This window comes from Lepisosteus platostomus, chromosome 18 (genome assembly GCF_059453375.1).
Source record: "Lepisosteus platostomus isolate fLepPlt1 chromosome 18, fLepPlt1.hap1, whole genome shotgun sequence".
Lineage (NCBI taxonomy): Eukaryota > Metazoa > Chordata > Actinopteri > Semionotiformes > Lepisosteidae > Lepisosteus > Lepisosteus platostomus.
The window spans coordinates 17,661,720-17,684,662 of record NC_142628.1 but is presented as its reverse complement, the minus strand read 5'-3'; the positions used below and the strand labels follow the sequence as shown (position 1 = coordinate 17,684,662).

General features: G+C 53.1%; 2 protein-coding genes across 4 annotated transcripts; one reads left to right on the top strand and one right to left on the bottom strand.

Moving 5' to 3' along the window:
* Positions 1–477: 477 nt before the first annotated feature.
* Positions 478–13,280, bottom strand: ddb1 (damage-specific DNA binding protein 1). Its single transcript, XM_088611981.1, has 27 exons — positions 13,079–13,280; positions 12,273–12,421; positions 11,141–11,257; positions 10,307–10,528; positions 10,081–10,195; positions 9,667–9,764; positions 9,426–9,584; positions 9,260–9,343; positions 9,064–9,180; positions 8,880–8,982; positions 8,681–8,756; positions 8,487–8,595; positions 8,181–8,359; positions 6,838–6,998; positions 6,433–6,540; positions 5,715–5,922; positions 4,775–4,870; positions 4,581–4,692; positions 3,526–3,649; positions 3,102–3,266; positions 2,841–2,935; positions 2,341–2,511; positions 2,138–2,247; positions 1,863–2,032; positions 1,672–1,774; positions 1,407–1,530; positions 478–1,021 (listed from the first exon to the last, which is right to left on the bottom strand). The coding sequence occupies exons 1-27, from the start codon at positions 13,137–13,139 to the stop codon at positions 938–940; spliced, it is 3,420 nt and encodes a 1,139-aa protein (XP_088468107.1). The 5' UTR covers positions 13,140–13,280; the 3' UTR covers positions 478–937.
* Positions 13,281–13,648: 368 nt separating this feature from the next.
* chid1 (chitinase domain containing 1) lies at positions 13,649–22,482 on the top strand. 3 transcript variants are annotated; one of them, XM_088611983.1, is made up of 13 exons: positions 13,649–13,787; positions 14,876–15,000; positions 15,116–15,262; positions 15,919–16,051; positions 16,611–16,655; positions 17,781–17,887; positions 18,173–18,234; positions 18,344–18,436; positions 20,798–20,899; positions 20,987–21,139; positions 21,234–21,314; positions 21,527–21,569; positions 22,068–22,482. In XM_088611983.1, the coding sequence occupies exons 2-13, from the start codon at positions 14,893–14,895 to the stop codon at positions 22,164–22,166; spliced, it is 1,173 nt and encodes a 390-aa protein (XP_088468109.1). In that variant the 5' UTR covers positions 13,649–13,787; positions 14,876–14,892; the 3' UTR covers positions 22,167–22,482. The 3 variants fall into 3 exon arrangements, with proteins under 3 accessions (XP_088468109.1, XP_088468108.1, XP_088468110.1); XM_088611982.1 differs by having other exon boundaries at positions 13,649–13,938; XM_088611984.1 differs by lacking the exon at positions 13,649–13,787 and adding an exon at positions 14,702–14,725.
* The last annotated feature ends 461 nt before the right edge of the window (positions 22,483–22,943 follow it).

Sequence of the window (22,943 nt, the reverse complement as noted above, 5' to 3'; positions counted from 1 at the left end):
CTGAGTGTCACTTGCATATCCATGAAATCGAACACCAGGTTTCAGAACGTGCAGCAGAGGAACTTGCTGGAGCTTTGGAAGTGCCTCTGGAGAAGTCTGCGAGGTCCTCAGGGGCTTTGACAGTACGAAAGCAGTGTGCTCAGGTCCATAGCAATGCCCACTGACAACTGCTCATCCCACTTTGACAATAGCTGCTGTCACTGGGCAGATCCAAATATACAATAAAGGGTAAACAGACAATGTACAGTAAACAATTGTTTTTTGGCTTTTAATTCTCAAATACAATAAAGCAGTCATGACAGTATCAAGACTGAATGAAGAAAAAGGGGGAATATTGAAAGAGCTAGGGAAAGAGGGTCAGAATTGAGAGGCCAGGCTGCTGCCTGCAGGACTGGAGGGCTGCCCTGCCCTCACTTCCACAAACGATGTCTCCACCACCCCCAACAGCCAAGACAGTAAAAATCACAAGCACCAGAGTACAGCTGTCAAACTTTATTAATAACTACAAGCCAATGGCTCACAATAGAAACACGGGTTCACGCCGACGCCCCACAGCTCCTGCCGAGGACACTGCTCCCCTCGGACAGACTAGCCCGGCTGCGCCCTAGCTGTGGACACTGGACAACATACCTTCCCATACACTTGACACTGCTGTCCGCAACTTGAGTACATCCCAGGCCAACAGCTGCTTAACCGTGAACTGTCCACACAAAGAACTGCTGCCTGTGTAGAAATCGCCAGTGGAGTGGAGTGACGGGTCTGGCTCTTGACTGCTCTGCTCACTGAGGTTTTCCAATCAGGCTGCAGCCTATCTGTTGGTACAGCACCTCCCAGCACCTTCCACTGCTCCCTGTAGAGAAGCCAGTCAGTTCACACCTCGTCACTCTATTTATACTTATTTACACATCAGGCCCCCATCTTCCTCCTAGCAGCTCTGCTAGTGGATTCTAGTCAGCTCCTCCACGATCTTGATGACCTCATCCACTGCGGCTTCCCTCTTCATCCCGCTCCCATCGTCAATCTGAAACAAGGAAAGCAGCATGACACCCCCTCAGCCTGAAACACCCTTGCCCCAGCTACCACCTCCCAGAGACCCGGCTTCCTGTCCAGGACCCTGTGTTTTTTCTAGAAACCAGTCTTTTGTGACCAGCAGGTTAGAGCTCTTACTTCATTTTAGAGCTCGGGGCTGTTTGTCATTCCCATTTCCTCCCACTGCTTCTTGAAAAGTGGCCTAACTAAGACATTAGACTGCACAAAATGCACAAAATAGACACCCCAGGCTACTAAGAGATCGTTAACACAGCTTTAACAAATTCAGACTATTTTTAAACAATATAAAAAAAAATTTACATCCCATCCAGAACAGCCGCCAGCTCTTCCGTAGATGGTTCTGTAGCTGCACTGACCTGCAGGCCACTGACCACCTCCTGCATCTTGGCACGGCCAAGGTCCAGAAAGCTCTCAATGAGGTCGCCATCGATGAAGCCGGTCGCCTGTTCTGTCTTGCGCTCCGTGTGGAATGACCTCCAGGTGAGAAAGATTAAGGACGTGTAGCTGTTGACAGGACTGCACAGCAAGCTGCGCCATAGTGAGCGGAATAAGGCTACAGTATTCGTAACAGCAATAACATTTTTACATTTTTTACCCAACAATAAGAGTGCAAAAGGATATAAGGTGTGCTCAATCTTGCCTACACTCTTGATAACCTTGTTGAGTCTGTTCTGCAGGTCCATCAGCAGACTGTACCAGCCCTCCGACAGAGAGGTCACCAACCCTGCGAGAGGGACAATGACAGAGAGAGGAGGGTCACCCGGCTCCAGAATGGACACCCACGCTACCCCCTACCCCACACCTCTCCTCACCTATCATGCCATTGACGGTGCCGAACAGCACGGAGCCCTGCGTGGGCGTGGAGCTCTCGCCCAGGTTCTGCATGACCAGCGAGCCGTGGCAGAACACGTTGACGAACTCGCCCAGGTGGAACACGCCCACCTCCTGCAGGTGCTGCCGCTCCTCGTCCGTGGTGGCGGCGCTGGGCGGGCGAGGAGGGAGACAGTCAAGCACAGAGCCGGGCGGCAGGAGGAAGCGAAGAGAGAGCTCGGGCTGGAGGGGCGCGGAGGGGGGCGACTGCAGTTACCCGTCTTTCTGGCACACAAAGAGGTTGAAGGCATTCTCTGCCCCCAGGAAGTTGTCATCATCCAAGATCTCCACCGCGCTCATCCAGTTGGGGTTGAAGTCACGAGCAATCTAAAGGATCAAAGATCACAATTAGTACAGCAGACGAACAGCCTGTGATATTTTCATCTGACACGTTTATAGGCTTTTTCCTCCCACTTTTACCTCCTCAAAGTTGCCCTCCATGGGTTTGTAAGCCAGCAGCAGCACTGACCTCATCAGGTCCCCCACCAGGATGAAGTCACCCTTAGTCTTTAGGTATAGGGCCATGATGTTGTTATAGTGATTGCATTCGGTGCGGAGCTCCTTCTCCGCAGTCCACTCGTACAGACGCACCTGCGGACAGACAGCTGTGAGACACGAGAGGAGAAAGACAGGCAAGCAGGAAGACCAGGAGAGAGTTACAGTGACAAGCACACAAGTCACACTGGCAGATGTCACAAACTAAGAGAGGTAACAGATGCCCATCAGACTGAAGAGACTCAGTTCCTCCAGCCTGTCAGTGTGGGACACTCCCTTCAGACTAAAGAGACTCAGTTCCTCCAGCCTGTCAGTGTGGGACACTGTCCTTCACCCGTGCGGGACAAACCTTCTGGTTGCTCTTCTCTAGACTGAACTCAGACAAGCAAAACTGACAGCAACAGATCTGGCAGACAGATGCTTACGGTGCTGTTGATGCTGGCAAGCAGTTTGCCATTGAACTCCACCATGGAGTACACAGCTCCCTTCACCTCCTTCTCCGCCACGGTCTGCAGCTTTCCTGTGGGACAGAGACAGCAACGTCAGCTCATCCTGCCTGGCGAAAACCCAGGATCCCACCCAGCCATCCACAACCTGGCAGGGTGGCTCGTTCCAGACCCCCAACCCCCTTTGTGTAAAGAAGCTTTACATCGCTTTCACAGGGCACTGCCAGCACGCTGCCTCACCGTCAGTGTAGTGGAAGACAATGATGCGCCCCTGCTTGGGCTCAGCCTCCTCGGGGTACACCATGGCCGTCCCCACGACGAAGTACACGGCAGGGTCTCGGCCTAGACGGCAGGACACCATGCTGAGGGCGTACTCGCTGGGCAGGAACTGGTGAGCGTGCAGAACTGGCGGGAAGAGCAGAGCAGTCAGCCTCAGGGAGAGCAAACCCTGCCCTGACACAGGCATACCGCCTAAGAAGTCACTTCAGAAAATTAAACCTCTGCAGACTCTCCCTGCTGCCGGGGAAACAGGTCAGACCCTCACTGCCTTCATCACCTCCACAGTGACCCCGCTCTCGCGGCACAGGAGGGGGAGCATAGTGACTGTGCTTTTCTTTTATGGGGGAGGTTAACTTGACTTTTAACAATGGGGCAAAACCCTCACCTTCAAAAGTGTGTTGGTCTACAATCAGCAGGCTGTGAACTTCCATCTCCTCACCAAATGAAGTCTCGTGGGGCGACGTGCTGCTGGGAAACAGCTTACTGGAGCTGACACTGGTGGACAGGGCCTGTGACCAGAACAAACATGACCGGAGCTGACACTGGTGGACCGAGCCCGAGACCAGAACAAACATGACCGGAGCTGACACTGGTGGACCGAGCCCGAGACCAGAACAAACATGACCGGAGCTGACAGTGTTGGACAGGGCCCGTGACCAGAACAAACATGACCGGAGCTGACAGTGTTGGACAGGGCCAGTGACCAGAACAAACATGACCGGAGCTGATACTGGTGGACCGAGCCCGAGACCAGAACAAACATGACTGGAGCTGACACTGGTGGACCGAGCCCGAGACCAGAACAAACATGACTGGAGCTGACACTGGTGGACAGGGCCCGTGACCAGAACAAACATGACTGGAGCTGACACTGGTGGACAGAGCCCGAGACCAGAACAAACATGACTGGAGCTGACACTGGTGGACCGAGCCCGAGACCAGAACAAACATGACTGGAGCTGACACTGGTGGACAGGGCCTGAGACCAGAACAAACATGACTGGAGCTGACACTGGTGGACCGAGCCCGTGACCAGAACAAACATGACTGGAGCTGACACTGGTGGACCGAGCCCGAGACCAGAACAAACATGACTGGAGCTGACACTGGTGGACCGAGCCCGAGACCAGAACAAACATGACTGGAGCTGACACTGGTGGACCGAGCCCGAGACCAGAACAAACATGACTGGAGCTGACACTGGTGGACCGAGCCCGAGACCAGAACAAACATGACTGGAGCTGACACTGGTGGACAGGGCCTGTGACCAGAACAAACATGACTGGAGCCCACAGTGTTGGACAAAGCGTGAGACAAGAACATTACTGACATGGTTGGACAGACTAAGAGACAGATGGACAGAGATGTTAATTATTCAATCGAGTGGCCAAATTGCTGCGAACACAAGGAAGCAGACGCCTCACAAACCGGCCTGCGTACCTGAGTACTTGCGCTGGGGCGCACAGCTGCTGTAGCCCCACTGGCGTCCTGCACCTCAACCCTGCTGGACAGCACTCCGAAGCACTGCGAGGACTCCTGGTAACAGATCCGCCTGGGAGAGAGATGCAGAGCGTCAGCATTGCGGAGCAGTCAGCGTTCCGACAGTGTCAGAGAGTAAGCGTGTCGTCTCTCACCTGGGACTCTCGTACAGTGGGACAGTGCGAATGTGCAGCTTCTGAATCTCATCAATGGTGCCAATGGTCAGAGTGCTGTTATTGGCCAGAGCCAAACTGACAGAGACAGCAACAAAGCGAACAAACAGCCCGATGAGAGAGAGAGGAAAGCACTGTTAGGGACAGTTCCTGAATTTTACATCAGAAATGTACACAACTTGTTCAAGTACAATTCTAACAATCTGAAAGAACCCAATCTTAACTAGACATATCATCAGATAAAATGTGATAATAAAAAGAAAACTTTTTAACAACTGCAAAGCAAAAGATTAATTCCAGGCCTAGTCCGGTCCGGGGACACTCTCACACACAGACCAGACCCGGTGCGGTCCGGGGACGCTCACACACACACAGACCGGACCCAGTCCGGTGCGGTCCGGGGACGCTCACACACACACAGACCAGACCCAGTCCGGTGCGGTCCGGGGACGCTCACACACACACAGACCGGACCCAATCCGGTGCGGTCCGGGGACGCTCACACACACACAGACCAGACCCAGTCCGGTGCGGTCCGGGAACGCTCACACACACACAGACCGGACCCAGTCCGGTCCGGTCCGGGGACGCTCACACACACAGACCATACAACATGGGGAAGCTCTTATGAGATCTGCGAGGAGAGAGGCAATTGTAAGGAGAGAGAAGAGAGGAGAGAGAAGGAGAGGAGATTGTAAGGAATAAGGAGAGGAGATTCTAAGAACGGAGGAGAGAGAGAAAGACAGAGGGAGAGAGAGACAGAGGGGTTATGGGAGACAAATGAACACCCAGGAAGCAGTAGGACAGAAAGTTAAGAGAAATGAACCAGAAAAAGTCTGAGAATAAACAAAGGAGGATGATGTGGGGATACCCCACTATCACAGCTCACCCCAGATTCTAGAGCACGTGCAGAGGAGCTCACCTGTCGGGGTACCCCTCTGAGTTGAGAGGACACATGTAGTTCACCTCCTTCAGGTTGACGTTGGAGAAGACGAGCTTGTGGTTGCTGCTGTAGATGACGGTGGGCCGGTCGGAGCAGGCGAACACGTTGGAGGTGGAGAGCGAACGGAAGGTGCGCAGCACTGTGGGCTGAGTGCCCAGGGTCACCTTCTTCCGCTCACTGAGCGCACCTGGGCAGGGAGCAGCAGGCTTAGACACCTGAGCGACACAGACACTCTCTCTCCTCCAGAGCCCCCCCACACACACACAGATACTTCCAGTCCTCCAGAGCCCCCCCAACACGGACACGGACACAGACACTCCCCCTCCTCCAGAGCCCCCCCCCCCACACACACCCTCCTCCAGAGCCCCCCCCCACACACACCCACCTCCAGAGCCCCCCCCACACACACCCTCCTCCAGAGCCCCCCCCCACACACACCCTCCTCCAGAGCCCCCCACCACACACACCCTCCTCCAGAGCCCCCCACCACACACACCCTCCTCCAGAGCCCCCCCCCACACACACCCTCCTCCAGAGCCCCCCACCACACACACCCTCCTCCAGAGCCCCCCCCCACACACACCCTCCTCCAGAGCCCCCCCCCCACACACACCCTCCTCCAGAGCAACACAGACACACACCCCCACCCTCCTCCAGAGCACCAAGGAGACACACCCAGACCACACTCCCAGCACACCTGTCTCAATGTCCAGACCGAAGTAGAAGAGTGCACCGTCTCCCAGCGCGCACAGCAGGTAATGGCTGCCCTCAAATGTGGTCATCAGGATGGAACGAGGAATGATCTCTGCTCACACAGAGGACGAGAGGTAGCGATGTCACTGACAGGATATACTCAATTTGTTTGCGAAAAGCAAAAACAATTTAATGTTCCAATAGCTCATCTCTAATCTTTCTTGTGGGAGCAGCTCCAGGAATAAATTATTCTACCCAAATTCCAACACACGCAGGTGAAGCATTTTCAGAAACGGAAGAAAAAAGAAAAATAGCCAAACAGTTGAGATCTATTTCAAAGCACCGGTAATGCCAGCCCTACGTCCTCGTGCTCCAGTTTGTGTTTCAGCCGCCGCTCGATGCCCCTCACCTCCACCCAGCATCTCTCTGTGCAGGGGGCTGAAGTCCGGCAGCCGCAGGACCCGGGCCGAGATGTCGGTCCACAGGCCCACAGCACACAGCCGGGACTCGGTCCCCTCACCCAGCGCTGTGATGTCCACACACGCCACCTCGTGATCCATCTCTGTGGAGCTGAGAGACAGAGAGGGGGACAGAAAGAGAGGAGGACAGAGGACGAAGAGAGGGGGGCAGAGAGCAGAAGAGCAACAAGGCAGAGGGAGAAAGGAAACAGGAAGGAGAGCAGGAAATGTATGGATGGAAACAGGAGGAAAGGGACAAAACAGGGAGAGATTAAGCCAGGAACAGAACAGGTAGAGACACAAAGGGAGCAGAGACAGGGAGAAAGAGGACAGAGAGGGCAGGACAGAGACAGTAATTAGATGAAAGAATGGAGAGAGAGAAACAAGAGGTCAGACTCTGCAAGTTTTACTAGCAGGTGTGTCAGTCAGTGCGATTCGCTGTCAGTAAGACAGCAGGCCACTGTCCGCTTGAGAGCTGCCACTATAATATTTCATAGGAGATCCAGAAAAAATATATATTCTTAACCAAAATAAATTTTAAAAATAATACACAATACAGTACATATAAGACTGAAATTAATAAAAAATAATGAACTTTTCAGACCTTGCCATTTTGCCAGCAGTTCTATTTGTTCCAGCAAGAAAGCTTTATCTCAGCAGCAGTCTCTAAAGACCTGCGACATGAACACCATCACGATTTCATTTCGTTCAAAGACCTTTCTTACATCCTTTCTTTTTCAATCTCCACCAGCACTTTCTATACAGGTCTGTGGCCTTTTGGTCACTCAAAATGACAATCAAGAAGGCACAACATGTTAGGAAAGCTCAAAATAATTAAATGATCCAGCAAAGCTCAACCACCACTTGCAGACAAACTCACAATGCCCACTGAGCTGCATCTCTTGTCCTCCTACACCTGAAGAGCTCATTCCAGAATGAGACAGCACTATATCCAACACACGTCCTTCTTTAATAGTCACTAGATCCAATTCGCACAATGTAAAAGTGCGTTACAGAAGAAAAAACTATCCAAAACAATTAAAAGTCAAACCAGTCAAATTTGACAAAATACACAATGAAATTGAGGCTATATGAAACTTTAAAATGCTCTTACAACGGGGGGGGGGGGCACATCTTTAGACAAAGCGATGTGGGAGTGTGGAACAAGCTGGCCAGCCATGTTGTTTCAACATGAGACCCTGCCCGCGTTCAAGATACAGCTGGATGAGACCCAAGCATCAGGGCCAGATGTCCGACGCTCGTCTGTAACCCTTGTGTTCTCGTATGTCAGTACCTGATCTGCTTCAGTTCTCCTCGGTGTATCTCCAGGTAGTACAGCACCCGGCCCACGGCCAGCACCACCTGGCCCGCGTTGCAGGCGGCCACGCTGATGTTGCGCCCCCTGGGCTCCTGCCACTCGCTGGCCAGGGCCTTGCTGTCCTGCGTCACCAGCCGCACGGAGCCCGAGGTGATCTGCCACACAGACACGCGACTTCAGCATGGTCACGCACGGGACCGGCGAGGCCAAACCCACCGCGCCCAGCCCAGCCGCGCAGCGAAGCTCTCTCAAGCTCCGGGTCCAACGCCCACCGGCCAGCACCTGGATGAGCTGCTGATGGGCCACGTTGCCGCAGTAGAAGGTCTGCTGATTGTCCACGAACCCGGGCAGCTCTGTCTCCTCCACCTCCTCCCCGCTGAGCATCAGCACCCTGCGGACGGCATGCCGCGTAAGAACCAAACCGCGCTTCGCTTGGCGCCCCCCCTTCCGAACCTGCGCCCTTCACCCCGCCTCACCTGGTCTGACCCACGAAGGACAGGACCAGCATGTCGTCCGTCTCGCGACCGGCCTCCGAGCGCAGGGGCCACAGGCCTGGCAGCAAGGCAGAGAGCAAGAGTTACTTCACTGGAGCAGGAGGAGCAGGGTGTGCTGCGGGCAGACGGGCAGACGGGCGCCCAGAGCTCCCGCATCCCGGTCTCGCAATCGATAGCCGACCTTTGATTCCCGGAAGGTCGATGCTCGCGTGCTCGTGGATGCCGATGCCATTCCGGATGATCCGAAGGGAGCCTTCCTTAAATGCTCCCGAGCAGGTGACGAGCTGCAACGACACCGAGAGCCGAAGGTCAAGCACGCCCTCAGCCGAACCTCCCCGCGGAGCCAAGGGCGCCGGCGGACATACCTGGCCCTGCCCCTGCCTCTCCAGGTCCACCACACACATGTCCACGATGGGGCCCAGGTTGGTGAAGGTCTCCATCACGGCCACGTAGGAGCCCTGGTCATTGCTGTCCACGTTCAGCTGCAACACAGAGGGCCAGCGTCAGGGCGGCGCGGACGGCCCCCCCCTGGGGCTGGACTGCACGGGGGCAGACATGTACCTTCACGAGCTGCGAGTCTCCAAGCCGGGACCCCACAAACACCACGCCGTTGTCCAGGTAGGTCAGGCACTCAGCAATGGAGGTCTGGGGAAAGGGACGGGCAGAAAGTCAGTGCCGCTCTGCCCCTGCACCCCTATGACCCCGCCCCAGGGCGCTCCCCCGGTACCTCTCCCAGCAGCTCCACGCGCAGGTCCTTCAGCGCCACAGTGCCGTCCATAAGCTCCTCCCTCTCCAGCAACAGCATGAACAGCCGGCCCTCCATGTCGCCCAGCAGGTAGCGCGAGCCGTTGGGGTCAACGCGGTTGTGACACACGATGGTGCTTTGCTGGGGGGACACAGCAGGAGCAGAGTCAGTGCGGCAGTGCCGGTGCCAGGGAGGCAGCCCACGGGACCCTGCACGGCCTCACCTTGATGGTAGGGGGCGCTATGGCCAGGTACTTGTCTCCGTTGTGGTAAGTGATGGACTCCTGCCCGATGATGATGGCTCCTCCGAACGGCTCGGGCACTAAGAGAACACACAAGTTACACACTGCCCCTGCCCTCAGCCCACGCCTCCCATCCCCATCCCCCTCTCTGGCACAAAGCGCACGTCCCGTCCCCCTCTCCCGCACAGAGCGCGCGCCTCCCATCCCCCTCTCCCGCACAGAGCGCGCGCCTCCCATCCCCCTCTCCCGCACAGAGCACGCGCCTCCCATCCCCCTCTCCCGCACAGAGCGCGCGCCTCCCATCCCCCTCTCCCGCACAGAGCGCGCGCCTCCCATCCCCCTCTCCCGCACAGAGCGCGCGCCTCCCGTCTCTCCCAGAGAGCAGTTCTCCCCTACCTGTGATGACCATAGACGCCTCAGCTTCCACGTTCTCCTGTTTCCAGGGCCCCTTGTTGAACTCTTTCTCCCGCAGGGAGACCTCATAGGTTTTGACATGGCGGCCCTGGGGGTCCTGGAACAACAGAGCAGATCAGGAGCCAGAAGGAGACACCGGCTCGGACCTTTGGCACGGGCACACCACACCACACACCCCGCCACACGGGGGCGCCGGTCCGGGCAGTACCTGGTAGATGAAGCAGATGGTGGGCGCGGGGCAGCCATACAGGAAGTGCACGTCGATGACTTGCAGCTCCTCCAGCCGGATGTTGAAGGCCTTCAGCTCCCGGTTGTCACGGTCCAGCGGGATGACCTTGAACAGGCCGTCATACAACCGCAGCCCGATCATACGACACTCCGGGTCGATGATCCCGATGATCCCGGTCTCCGAGGGCCGGCCAATCCGGTCCTGACACGGGAAGAGAGTGAGCCACCTGTTCGCACTCTCCAGCTCTCCCTCTGCACGCCTCCCGTCCCTACAACCCCTCTCCCTCTGCAGGCCTCCCGTCCCTTCAACCCCTCTCCCTCTGCATGCTTCCTGTCCCATGTATGTTGTGTGTGTACTGTGTGGGCACGTATGTGCTGTGTCTGTATGTGTGTGTGCGTGTACTGTACTGTGTGTACTGTACCTGCACACTGCCATGGGCTCTGGGGAGCAGGTGTGTGTGTGTACTGTACCTGCACACTGCCATGGGCTCTGGGGAGCAGGTGTGTGTGTGTACTGTACCTGCACACTGCCATGGGCTCTGGGGAGCAGGTGTGTGTGTGTACTGTACCTGCACACTGCCATGGGCTCTGGGGAGCAGGTGTGTGTGTGTACTGTACCTGCACACTGCCATGGGCTCTGGGGAGCAGGTGTGTGTGTGTACCGTACCTGTACACTGCCATGGGCTCTGGGGAGCAGGTGTGTGTGTGTGTAACGTACCTGCACACTGCCATGGGCTCTGGGGAGCAGGTGTGTGTGTGTACTGTACCTGCACACTGCCATGGGCTCTGGGAAGCAGGTGTGTGAGTACTGTACCTGTACATTGCCATGGGCTCTGGTGATTATATCGATGCTGTCACCATTCTGCTTGTACTCCAAAATACAGGCGTTGTATTTGGCCGTCAGAATGAAAAGCAGATCCTTACTCTCCCCCTGCAGAACCAACAAAGAAACATCATGCAGACAAAGAAGAGGGCATCTTCCACCTGCACCTGCTAGTCCAGAGCTAGAAAGACTGCATGAAGAAGCCAATATTTTCTGGAGCAACACAGGTACCAAGAAGTGTGATGTTTAGAATTCAAACCTCCTGAAAATCTAAAGTGGAACTAATTCTGTATGGCAGCAAAGCTTCTCATGTCAGGAGAAATGAATCCAAGCAGACTCTCTCCCCTCTATCCCTCCTCCTTCCTGTCTCTTCTTCACTCTCCCACTCTGGTCCTTCACTTCCCCTCTCAAATACAAACGGCTTTATTGGCATGATGGGTAAATTACAGTCTTGCCAACGTGTGTAGAATAACCCTGCCATATCACCTATCATGCCATATAGGGCATGGGTTGGCTTACACTTTCAAATATTGCAGCAAAATGTTTATGGATGCATTGCTAGAGCCTCCATCTAATGGCATAGAAAGCCCTGGATGTATTCTCCTTCAGTGCCTTCGCTGCCAGGTCAAAACTCCCAGATGAGCTGATAGTCAGACCGAGTTGTGTGTAGCTGGATGTGTGCTCCAATCGGTTGTTGCTCAGTGTAAAGTTCTACCCATTTCCCTGAAACTTTTCTTTTGGAAAACCATGACTCTGGTCTTGTCCAGATGGGCTGGCAGTGCCCAGGTCTGACAGTACTGCTCCAGCAGTGCCAGGCTCTGCCGCAGCTCCACTCTGGGTCCAAATGGGCTGGCAGTGCCCAGGTCTGACAGTACTGCTCCAGCAGTGCCAGGCTCTGCCGCAGCTCCACTCTGGGTCCAAATGGGCTGGCAGTGCCCAGGTCTGACAGTACTGCTCCAGCAGTGCCAGGCTCTGCCGCAGCCCCACTCTGGGTCCAAATGGGCTGGCAGTGCCCAGGTCTGACAGTACTGCTCCAGCAGTGCCAGGCTCTGCCGCAGCCCCACTCTGGGTCCAAATGGGCTGGCAGTGCCCAGGTGTCTCCCTCCGTCTCTCTCCTGCTCACCTTGGGTCGGAACAGCTCCATCACTGCGATCTTGCCGTACATCCCCACCTCCTTGACGGGCCGCAGCCCCTCCGCAGTCACCACATAGATCTCCAGCCGCGTGTTCTTGGCGATCAGCAGGTTGAGGTCGTCTGCAGAGGTGAAGTGTCCTGAGGCAGGAGGAACAGGGGAGAGGAAAGGAGAGTGGTGAAGGAGCGGGTCAAGGCTGGGGCACCGGCAGCCCTGCGGCTCCCCTCTCTCTAGCCTGAGCCACCACCTCCCAGAGCTGCTACAACCCGAGCGACACGACACTGCAGCTGCGACCCACAGCTCCACAGGCTCCGTCAACCCAGGCTGGAAGGCAGAAGGGATTCGAGTCGATTTAAAAGTCACAAAATATAAATCAATTTTATTCAATTAGGGAACGATAGCCGTTGTCTCGGGGTGACTGGGATCCCGGCACCCAAGGAAACTGAACGCTGTCCAGTCAGGCTCATTCGGTCAGCGGCGACAACACGGACTGGGAGCCCCAAGTCCCGGGGTCAGGTCGCGACACCGAAGGCACCGCTGATTATCAACACCCTTTCAGAAATAATCCCGCTAGAAAAACGACCCTTCGACCCTTTTCATCTCAGAGATTTACTCCCGTTTCGCCAGGGCAGGCGGGCAGAACGCAGGAAATAAGAAGCCAGCAGGACAATAACACCGCAGGCCTCCACCTGAGCCGGGGGCTCAATTAGACGCGCCACGCCGCGCAGGGGCAGCACGATGACGGTAGCACCGAGGCCACAACCGGACACTTCGAAAGCAGAAATATAGACAATTACCGGTAATGCAGGCATTAACTGCAGTGGGTTTCTGAGCCGTCACCACGTAGTTGTACGACATGGTGCTGAGCAGAGAGGTAACACACACCGAAGCGAAGGCAAACTACCGCTAATCTGCGCGCTTGTGCCCGCAGCAGGACAGACCGCGGCACAGCGCCCCCTGGCGCGGCGGAGGCCGAGCAACGCCCGGCCCGCAGACCTGCTCAGCAGGAAGAGGCTGTAGAAGCAGGAGCTGTGCACAGCGTGTGAAGCGTAAAAGAAAACTCTGCTCCACTGCGGCAATGATTAACCCAAACAGCGCGCCAGTGCTGCGGTGAAGATGTCGCAGTTTAGTCTGTCCCAGCAGGGTCTGTAACAGTGCAGCCTAACCGCTGTCCGGGGCACAGGCCTGCGCAGCGTCCGATATTAACAATCCACTCGGATGGCCCCGTCACAACATATTACAAAATATAAATATGTGATGCGTTTCTTTTAAATAAATCTTCTCGCTTCGGTAACACTTAATTCCGGGTTCTTTCAATTAGTGTCGGGGAACACAAGCGTAAACCTCAAAGTTGCTCTGTGCCTTTAAGAGGCGGGCTCTCTCCACAGAGCAGCCAATGGCGAGCGCTTCCGGCCTGCGCCTCCTGCACTAGCGAGCGGGCGGTGGAGACAGAGTAGCGAGAGTTTCCTGGCTGCGGGCTAGCTAGCCTTACGTTACTCGGTGCAGGTCGGTTCACACGAACACTTCTAAAATACCAATTTAAACACAGGGAATGCACTGACAGCGGCACCTGCGGAGAGTGATTTACCCCTGTGAACTCCGTATCGGTCAAGTGAAGCGAGGGCGCTAAGTCGGTTGTTGCTGCTGCCAAACCGCGGTACGTGTCTCGTTTCTATAGCTGGAGGGGAGTTCTTGTACTTCGCTTAAGAGTGTGAACCATTTACTGTGCCACCGTGCTCTAACCCTAGAGCTGGTTTTGCATCTTGTTAAGCTTTAGACCTGCAAATACCCATCTGTTTTTATATACTCGTCCTGTGCGTTTCTGTATACAGTATATGTATATATACACCAGTCCAGTGCGTCTTTGTATATATGTGTATATACACCTGTCCCGTGCGTCTCGCCAGCAGCCATATCACTCTGCCACTCACAACTGGCAGCCCACTGGAGCTCAGCAGGTGTGAGCCTGGTCAGTACCTGGATGGGAGACTCCTGGGAAAAACTAAGGTTGCTGCTGGAAGAGGTGTTAGTGGGGCCAGCAGGGGGCGCTCACCCTGTGGTCCATGTGGGTTCTAATGCCCCAGTATAGTGACGGGGACACTGTACTGTAAACAGGTGCTGTCCTTTGGATGAGACGTAAAACCAAGGTCCTGACTCTCTGTGGTCATTAAAAATCCCAGGGCATTTATTGAAAAGAGTAGGGGTGTAACCCCGGTGTCCTGGCCAAATTTCCCATTGACCTTTACAGATAATGGCCTCCTAAACACCATCTATGAATATTGCTTTTCTCCCTACTGAGAGCTCGTGTGTGGTGAGCGTTCTGGATCACTATGGCTGCCGTCACATCATCCAGGTGGGGCTGCACATTGGTGGTGGGGGTGGAGGGGATCCCCATTACCTGTAAAGCACTTTGAGTGAAGTGTCCAGAAAAGTGCTATATAAGTGTAAGCAATTATTATTATTATATGTGGTTATATACACCTGTCCCGTGTGTATATACACCTGCCCAGTGCGTCTCTGTACAGTGTGTCTCTGTATTGCCCTGTCCCGTTGTCTCAGTGCACTGCTAACTTGCATGTCTCCCCTCTGTGCAGGGTTGAGCAGTGTTGAGATGACAGCTGTGCTCTCTCTGCTGTCCATCCTGCTGCGTGTTCTGCTGGTGGACGCCACGCTCTCCAAATCTGATTTGAAACCGTCCTTGAAAGCCCCCGAAAAGCAGGTGGGTCTGAGCCTGTTGGTGTGGCAGAGGTCAGCGTGTCTTTGCCCTGCTGTGCACACGCGTGTTCTCGCATCCTGCCGGTCCGTCATCATGCCCACTTGGCTGTGTTGATCAGGCCCCGGCGGACAGGCCAGTGCAGGAGCGCGGGCTGGTGGTGTCAGACCCCAAGGCGAAGGACATCGTTCGTGAGCACCAGCGGTTCTGCGCCCAGACGGCAGGTCAGCCAGTGTTCGGGGGAGCTGTGCTCGGCTACATCACTCCGGTAAGGGAGAGGGCTGCTTGTTCTTGTGCCAATCCTTCCCCCTCTGTCAACAAAGTCCATCAAGAGGACATCTTCGTGGTCAGCTGTGCCATACAGCATGGGGAACGCACAGGAGGCACAGTTTACACTGTGCCCTTACACAAAGGGTGGGGGAGCTGTGGACACGCTGCCCAGACATGTTGAAGCTGATATCCCGGTTCCTTCCAGCAAATGACTAGACAAGATCATGGGATCGATCAGCTTAAATTTAACAATCAAATGTAATCAATTTAATAATCAATCAGCTTTTAACTACCGAACAAGCTGATGGGCCATGTGGCCCCTCTGGTTTGTTCTCAGCTCCTCCCCCTCACAGACATTATTGGCAATTCTTGCCTTGGAAGTCGTGCTAAAATGTTGATCCATAAGACAAAGTGATAAAATACACACAGTGAATATGTTCCTCTCTGCAGGGTGAGTGCCCTGCTGCAGGCTGTTTCACATTCATCTGCTCTTCATGCTTTCACTCTGTTCTCCGTCTGTCTGAGCAGTGCGAAGGCTCAGGCAGCTCAGCTGAAGTCAGGTCTCTGTGCTCTTGTTCTTCCTGAGGAGTGTGTGTGTGTGTGTGTGTTTGAGACTGCAGTGCTGAGACTCAGCTCTCTCTCTGTCTCTCTCAGTGGAACTCTCATGGCTACGATGTGGCGAAGCAGTTTGGGGCAAAGCTGACCTCTGTGTCTCCGGTGTGGCTGCAGCTGCGACGCCGAGGGCGAGACAGCTTCCACATCACAGGCCTGCACGACTCTGACCAGGGTGACACCACTACACACTGCTACACTACACAACACAACATCACAGGCCTGCACGACTCTGACCAGGGTGACACCACTACACACTGCTACACAACACAACATCACAGGCCTGCACGACTCTGACCAGGGTGACACACCAGTACACAACACTACACATTGCTACACAACACAACATCACGGGCCTGCACGACTCTGACCAGGGTGACACACCGCTGCACACAAGTATACAACACTGCACGCTGCTACACAACACATCGTGCAGGCCCGCATCTGACCAGGGTGACACACCGCTGCACAACACTACACAACAGTACACACTGCTACACAGCACGACATTGCGGGCCTGCATGACTCTGACCAGGGTGACATGCAGTTGCACAAAAGTACACAGCACTAGATATTGCTACACAACGCTACACACTGAAAACCCACAGGACTCACACTCGCAGTGTGATTCAGCAGCACAGGGAGCTCCAACATCACAAGCTGCCCGTCGAAACAGGTGTAAAAGAGCACAGCAGCAACGATGAGTCAGGGGTAACGTCTCTCTCTCTCAACAGGGTGGATGAGAGCTGTGAGGAAGAGTAACAGAAAGATCAAGATCTGTGAGTTTGGACATCTGCCTCCTCTCCCTTTTTCTATTTCACCCCCCTCCATCTTCCTCTCTTTCCCTCTCCCCTTCACCTCTCCCTCCATCAGTCTCTTTCTCCCCTTCACCTCTCTCCTTTCTCACTCTTCTGCTCTTCTCTCAAATCCACGATCAGCAAGCTTTATTGGCATTACTGATGAATTACTGTGTTGCCAAGTGAATACTGTAGAATAAGAAAATTTTACATTTCATACATATTTTTGGACAGTTATATTACATAAAACAATTTTGAAAGAGAGGCTTACTCTCAATTCCTAAGGCTGTGACAGGAGATCACACACTGTATTATTAATATTGAGAGACAAGCTCACTGTCTGTTCCTCAGGCTGTGACAGGAGATCACACACTGTATTATAATTGAGAGACAGGCTCACTGTTCCTCAGGCTGGGACAGGAGATCACACACTGTATTATAATTGAGAGACAGGCTCAATGTTCCTCAGGCTGGGACAGGAGATCACACACTGTATTATTATTATTGAGAGACAGGCTCACTGTCTGTTCCTCAGGCTGTGACAGGAGATCACACACTGTATTATTATTGAGAGACATGCTCACTGTCTGTTCCTCAGGCTGGGACAGGAGATCACACACTGTATTATTATAATTGAGAGACAGGCTCACTGTTCCTCAGGCTGGGACAGGAGATCACACACTGTATTATAATTGAGAGACAGGCTCACTGTCTGTTCCTCAGGCTGTGACAGGAAATCACACACTGTATTATTATTGAGAGACATGCTCACTGTCTGTTCCTCAGGCTGGGACAGGAGATCACACACTGTATTATTATTGAGAGACAGGCTCACCGTCTGTTCCTCAGGCTGTGACAGATTGTGACAGATGGCACAAATTGTAATTATTGTTGTGCAGATTGTCTGGATATTTGAGTGTTTCCCTGTGTACTGGTGCAGTCTTCCACTGTGCCTGTTTGTGCATTGAGGTCTCCATACAGCAGCGCCTTTCCCTGCCCCTGGAAATGACAGATCTCAGCGTGGAGCTTGTGCAGACTCTCTCTCCCTCTTCACCTCTCTCACCCCTCGAGACTTGAGGCTCACTGGCCTCCCTCTCGCTCTGGCAGGGCCCCGCCTGCTGTTCGATGGCTGGTCCTACCAGGACTACGAGAGCGTGCTGTCCAGCGAAGACGAGATCGAGGAGCTGGCCGAGGAAGCAGTGGAGGTGGCAAAGGTACAGAGGGGAGAAGGGGAGGGGAGAGAGCTTTTTGTCTGTACTGTAATAAAGTGTTATTATGTCCATTCCTGTTAAATTGTTTTAACCTGGAGCTGAGAAATGAGGAGAGTGGGGCAGTAGAAGATTATACAGTCCAGTCCAGTACTTTATTTAAGATGGCCAGCAATGTGTAATTCTTAACCTGGCCAGAATGAGGCAGCATTGCACATCGTAAAGAACACCTGTAAGGATTCTGTAGCCCTGTCAGACTAACCTCTGGGGGGTTCCCTTGTGTCTCGACAGGCAGAGGGGTACGATGGCTTTGTGCTGGAGATGTGGAGTCAGCTGGGAGGACACAGGAGAGTGTGAGGAACTTAGACTGTCACTGGCTTTCCGTCAGTCTGTATCTTTATCGTCTGTCTTTCTCCTTGTTTCACGGCAGAGCTGACTTAACATGTTGGCTTCTGTCTCTAGGGAGCTGGTCCACCTGGTCACCCATCTCTGTGAGACCCTGCGGTCGAGCCAGCTTGGCTGTGTGTTGGTCATCCCCCCTGGCGTAGTCCCCAGGTAAATAAAAGATTTCTGCTATATCACCACAGTTATTTCCAGCAGCTAAATCACCCTTCAGCCCACAGCTGGTGTGAGCCTGGTCAGTACCTGGATGGGAGACTCCTGGGAAAGCTAAAGCTGCTGTTGGAAGAGGTGCTTGTGGGGCCAGCAGGGGGCGCTCACCCTGCGGTCTCTGTGGGTCCTTATGCCCCAGTATAGTGACGGGGACACTATACTGTAAAAAGGCGCCGTCCTTCAGATGATATGTAAATCCTAGGATGTTTCTCAGAAAGAGCAGGGGTGTTACTCCAGTGCCCTGGACAAATTGTATTCCTATTATTATGTTTTACTCAAATTCCTTTTCCTATAAAAGACCACTGTGGCAAAGCCACCAGTAATTCCACCTGGAGCCACAAGAGAGCCCCCACATCCTCTCAACTCCACAACTCCACCCTTTTAATCGGGATAAGAATTTCCATATTAGAGACGGGGATGACTTCTGTGGATATGTGGATATTATGCTCATGAACCATGCAAAACTGGTAGAGGGTCTCATCCTTAATTCATTGAAGGACCTCTGATAGAAAGAAAACAACAAGATACACAAATCAGGATGCTGGACCTGTGGGCCAGCTTGTTACAACCACCTTATAAAAAATTGGTTAGAGGGTTCATTTGCAATAATGAATCTCTCTTCTCTTTGCCTTAGCTCTGACCAGCCTCTCTCTCCTCAATTCTCAATTCAAGATGCTTTATCGGCATGACCAATGAATAAATCAGTGTTGCCAAAGCAAATACATTTAACATAATTGGTCTACAGATATTTACAATATATACACAGCGTAATACATTTACATACAAACACATGGAACATTATTGAGAGATAGGCTCACTGTTCCTCAGGCTGGGACAGGAGATCACACACTATTATTATTGAGAGACAGGCTCACTGTTCCTCAGGCTGTGACAGGAGATCACACACTGTATTACTATTATTGAGAGACAGGCTCACTGTTCCTCAGGCTGGGACAGGAGATCACGCACTGTATTATTATTATTGAGAGACAGGCTCACTGTTCCTCAGGCTGTGACAGGAGATCACACACTGTATTATTATTATTGAGAGGCAGGCTCACTGTCTGTTCCTCAGGCTGTGACAGGAGATCACACACTGTATTATTATGATTGAGAGACAGGCTCACTGTCTGTTCCTCAGGCTGGTACAGGAGATCACACACTGTATTATTATTGAGATACAGGCTCACTGTTCCTCAGGCTGAGACAGGAGATCAAACACTGTATTATTATTATTATTATTATTATTATTATTATTATTATTATTATTATTATTATTGAGAGACAGGCTCACTGTTCCTCAGGCTGGGACAAGAGATCAAATACTGGGCTGCCAGTTCAACTGTTCCCTCCTCCTCCTGTGTGTTTCCCAATATGTGAAATATGTTTGATCTGTGCTCTGATGTTGTTGATTCTGAGGTGTTGGTGTGGTTTGTGCCAGTGAGCCTCAAGACCAGCTGGCTCAGAGAACTCTTTGTTGGGCTGAGTTCTTGGCTCAGCAGGGCTTTGTGGTGGTAGGAATTTTGGTAGCTGTTTCTTAGGTGTAACCAATACTTTAATACTCTCTTCTGTATGTTTATTAGTTATGGCCTAATTTGGCCCTGCATGTATTGTTAGGTGTTTTTCTCTGGTCTGTGAGGGGACCCCACACTTCATTGCCGTATAGGGATATAGGTTGTATTGCACTTTCAGATATAAAGTTTTTTTTATTATTATTATTATTATTATTATTATTATTATTATTATTATTATTATTATTATTATCATATTTGGAGCCAGATTCTTGTTGGTGGGTTGATGTTGAAGAGCCTCCTTCTTATTGTGTAGAAAGCCCTGAGTGCCTTCTCCCTCAGTGTCTTCACTGCCAGGTCAAAACTCCCAGGAGAGCTGATGGTGAGAACGAGATATGTGTAGCTGGATGTGTGCTCCAATGTGTTGTTGTTGAGTGTGGATTTGTACCTGTTTCCCTGAGGTCTGGCTTTCTTCTTGAAAACCATGACTCAGGTTTTGTCCAGGTGGGCTGTCAGTGCCCAGGTCTGACAGTACTGCTCCAGCAGTGCCAGGCTCTGCTGCAGCCCCTGTTCTGGGTCCAGATGGGCTGGCAGTGCCCAGGTCTGACAGTACTGCTCCAGCAGTGCCAGGCTCGGCTGCAGCCCTTGTTCTGTGGGCGACAGCAGGACCAGGTCATCTGTGTAGAGCAGGAACTTGATCTCTGTGTCGTGTAGTGTGAGACCAGGAGCTGCAGACTGTTCCAACAACCCTGCCAACTCGTTGATATCGATATTGAACTCTCTCTCCTCTCAGCTCTGACCAGCCGGGCATGTTTGGTCCTCAGGAGTTTGAGCAGTTGGCTCCCACTGTGGACGGCTTCAGCCTGATGACCTATGACTACTCCACTCCTAGCAGGTCAGAACTCTTTCTGGCGCACAGCCTGACCTGCACATGACCGTGTGACCGCAGCACTGTCTCAGTGTCTCTATCTGTGTCCGGCAGGCCTGGCCCTAGTGCTCCACTGCCTTGGGTTCGTGCTTGTGTGCATGTGCTGGACCCCAAGGCTGTATGGAGACACAAAATTTTGCTGGGACTCAATTTCTATGGCTTGGATTTCTCTCGGCAAGGGGGCGGAGAGCCAGTCCTGGGGAGCAGGTAACGCAGCACCTCCACTGGCCACGCACAGCCCCTGCGACACACTGTGATGGTAACAATTGTTCAGTGTCTTCTCTGTGTCCCTCTGAGTCAGGTACATAGAGCTGCTGAAGGAGTACAAACCGCGCATGGAGTGGGATCAGCAAACAGCTGAACACTACTTTGAGTACAAGAGGTCAGTCCGCCTGCACCCCGTCCCCGACTCCCTGTGTCCACCCCCGTCCCCGACTCCCTGTGTCCACCCTGTCCCCGACTCCCATCTCCGACTCCCTGTGTCCACCCCCATCTCCGACTCCCTGTGTCCACCCCCCTCCCTGACTCCTGACACCAGTTTGTAAGCAATAATCAAACCCTGATGCTGTTATTTCGTCTCTTTCTTTTGCTCAGGAGCAGTGGGGTGAAGCATGTGGTCTACTACCCCACACTAAAAGTGAGTCGCTGTGCTGCTGCCCCTCACCCTGTATCTGTGCCTGCCTGCCTGTGCCTCCACCCTGCAGGTTTTGTGTTGTTGTGCCTGAATGTGGCACTGCTTTGTGTCTGTAGTCTCTGTGTCTGCTTCTGTTTTTTTATTTATGAGTGAGACAGGTGTCTCGCTGTGCCCCTTACCTGTCTCACTCTCCCTCTCTTCTGTCTCACTGTGCTCATCACCTGTCTCACTCCCCTGCTCCTCTTTCTCGCTGTGCTCATCACCACTCTCCCTCTCCTCACCTGTCTCACTGGGCTCCTGACCTGTCTCACTCTCCCTTTCTTCAGCTGTCTCAATCTCCTGCTTCTCTGTCTTGCTGTACTCATCACCTGTCTCACTCTCCTGCTCCTATGTCTCACTGGGCTCTTCATCTGTTTCACTCTCACTCTCCTGCTACTCTGTCTTGCTGTACTCATCACCTGTCTCCCTCTCCTCACCTGTCTCACTCTCTTCTCTCCCCAGTCTATCCAGATGCGATTGGACCTGGCTTCAGAACTGGGGACAGGAGTGTCTGTATGGGAACTTGGCCAGGGCTTGGATTACTTCTATGACCTGCTGTGACACTCTGGATCGGACCTGCGCAGACAGCTGCAGACAGTGCCCCCCTGCTCCACACATAATATGTCGCTGACGTGAGAAAGAAATATCGGTTAAGTGAAATCTCTCCATTTGGCCTGTCTTGCTTATCGATGCCAGACTCTCATCCAGTCCAGATCCAAGCGAGTTGGTTCAGCGAAATGGCTGGACAGTTTGTTCCAGAAATCACCATGTCTCCTGCTGTCCGTCCTGAAGACGGACTCATAGCTTGAGAGCCCAGAATTTCATAGATGGATGGAAATCCAAGCAGTTAATGCAGACAAATAAAGGCTTTTGCTGACATGTGTGTGACCCTCCACTGTGGGCCCAGAAAATGAAAGAGAGGCTGATCATTGTCTCAGACTCCAACTGTAACGCTTCCTGGGTTTGATCTCATGACTTCTCTGTGCATCTCTGTGTGCCTCTTTCCTGCCTTCACCACATCAGGACGGTAGTTCAGTACAGTAAAGGACAGTGGTGTCCAGTCAGGACAGTATTTCAGTAAAGTGAGGGACAGTAGTGTCCAGTCAGGACAGTAGTTCAATACAGTGAGGGACAGTGGTGTCCAATCAGTACAGTAGTTCAGTACAGTGAGGGACAGTGGTGTCCTGTCAGTACAGTAGTTCAGTACAGCGATGGACAGCAATGTGTCCGGTTAGTACAGTCAGGGACAGTGGTGTGTCCAGTCCGGACAGTAGTTCAGTACTGCCTTTGTGCAGTTGGTACAGTCTTGTTGCAGTCCAGTTAATTAAACAAACGTTC

Bases quoted from the DNA above. Each gene is read 5' to 3' on its own strand.
- chid1 (XM_088611983.1), top strand. From the start codon at position 14,893: ATGACAGCTGTGCTCTCTCTGCTGTCCATCCTGCTGCGTGTTCTGCTG. The intron at 21,315-21,526 runs GTCAGTCCGCCT...TCTTTTGCTCAG, and splicing joins CACTACTTTGAGTACAAGAG to GAGCAGTGGGGTGAAGCATG. The intron at 21,570-22,067 runs GTGAGTCGCTGT...TTCTCTCCCCAG, and splicing joins TCTACTACCCCACACTAAAA to TCTATCCAGATGCGATTGGA.
- ddb1 (XM_088611981.1), bottom strand. From the start codon at position 13,139: ATGTCGTACAACTACGTGGTGACGGCTCAGAAACCCACTGCAGTTAAT. The intron at 8,983-9,063 runs GTATGTCCGCCG...GTGTCGTTGCAG, and splicing joins AGAGGCAGGGGCAGGGCCAG to CTCGTCACCTGCTCGGGAGC. The intron at 6,541-6,837 runs GTGAGGGGCATC...CTGTGTGAGCAG, and splicing joins CAGAGAGATGCTGGGTGGAG to AGATCATTCCTCGTTCCATC.